At 39.6% G+C, this 955-nt stretch overlaps 1 protein-coding gene across 1 annotated transcript in view; it reads left to right on the forward strand.

Moving 5' to 3' along the window:
• Positions 1–854, forward strand: part of LOC106797394 (gibberellin receptor GID1B) — a 2,185-nt gene extending 1,331 nt beyond the window's left edge. Inside the window, exons 3-4 of the mRNA XM_041012902.1 lie at positions 650–665; positions 762–854. Coding sequence (XP_040868836.1) covers positions 650–665; positions 762–854 — 109 coding nt within the window. The remainder of the gene's footprint in view (positions 1–649; positions 666–761) is intronic.
• The last annotated feature ends 101 nt before the right edge of the window (positions 855–955 follow it).

Consider the following 955-nt stretch of genomic DNA (forward strand, 5'->3'; position numbering starts at 1 on the left):
TGGATCCTCACTTTTTCTTTGATTGGCATTGACCTTATGTAATTTAAATGAGAACAACAGGTCAAGCTTCTTTTTCCCTGGAAGCCACCCCTGGCTTTTACTTCCTACCAAATGATGGCCTTTTCTATTGCCTCGTGACAGAAATCAACAACTTTGTCAAAACAAATTCTGACTGTTAATATACTATTAGTACTAAAACGACTACGACTGCAACTACTACTTAACCTTACCTTACCTTACCTTACCTACAGGAGGCATACATAACTAAAGCTTGACATTTTACTTGGGTTATCTTTTTTTTTTCCCCTCACTTTTGTATCTTGTCTTTTCTTTGTAGTAAGGTGTGTAGTTATAAGATTGTGTAGCATTACTTGTTATTGTCATAACATCTATGGTGGCCAATTTGAGAGTTCTGTGACCTGGGGACTACTGCTTCTTGTTCTCTCTGTTTGTGTCTCTTGGAAGGTAGCCCCTAGCACCAGCTTCGGCAGTACCAGAACTCGGTTCATTTGGGGGGTTTGGTCGAACCACCGTATACAACGCTTCCCCCCCCCCCCCCCCCCCTTTGAGGTCCATGGCAGGAGGGGCGATAGAAGATGAGGATTGGTTCATCATTTTGTTTGATTAAGTGAATGGTTTCCTCTTGTAGCACTAAATTACTGAATGTAAACTGGAGTCCCAACCTGTTGTTATATGAATTTGTATGTTATATATGTACCTATGTTATATAAATGTCTTGGATATTTGGTTTTGCTTTTTAGTTGGATTCTCCTTCTCCAAATCCTGCTATGGTTCCAATTAAGAATAAGTTCGGTGCAGTTTCAATTTCTCGTGTCACAAATGGTGTTGTTTAGATTGACTTGTTGAATATGTGTTTTCATTAGATGCATGTGCAAAAACTTTGGTGCGGTGCGGGGCTGTTTTTGCCTTTCATAATTGAAGGGAAATTATTGAA

The sequence above is a fragment of the Glycine max genome, chromosome 19 (genome assembly GCF_000004515.6).
Source record: "Glycine max cultivar Williams 82 chromosome 19, Glycine_max_v4.0, whole genome shotgun sequence".
In the NCBI taxonomy this organism is placed as follows: Eukaryota; Viridiplantae; Streptophyta; class Magnoliopsida; order Fabales; family Fabaceae; genus Glycine; species Glycine max.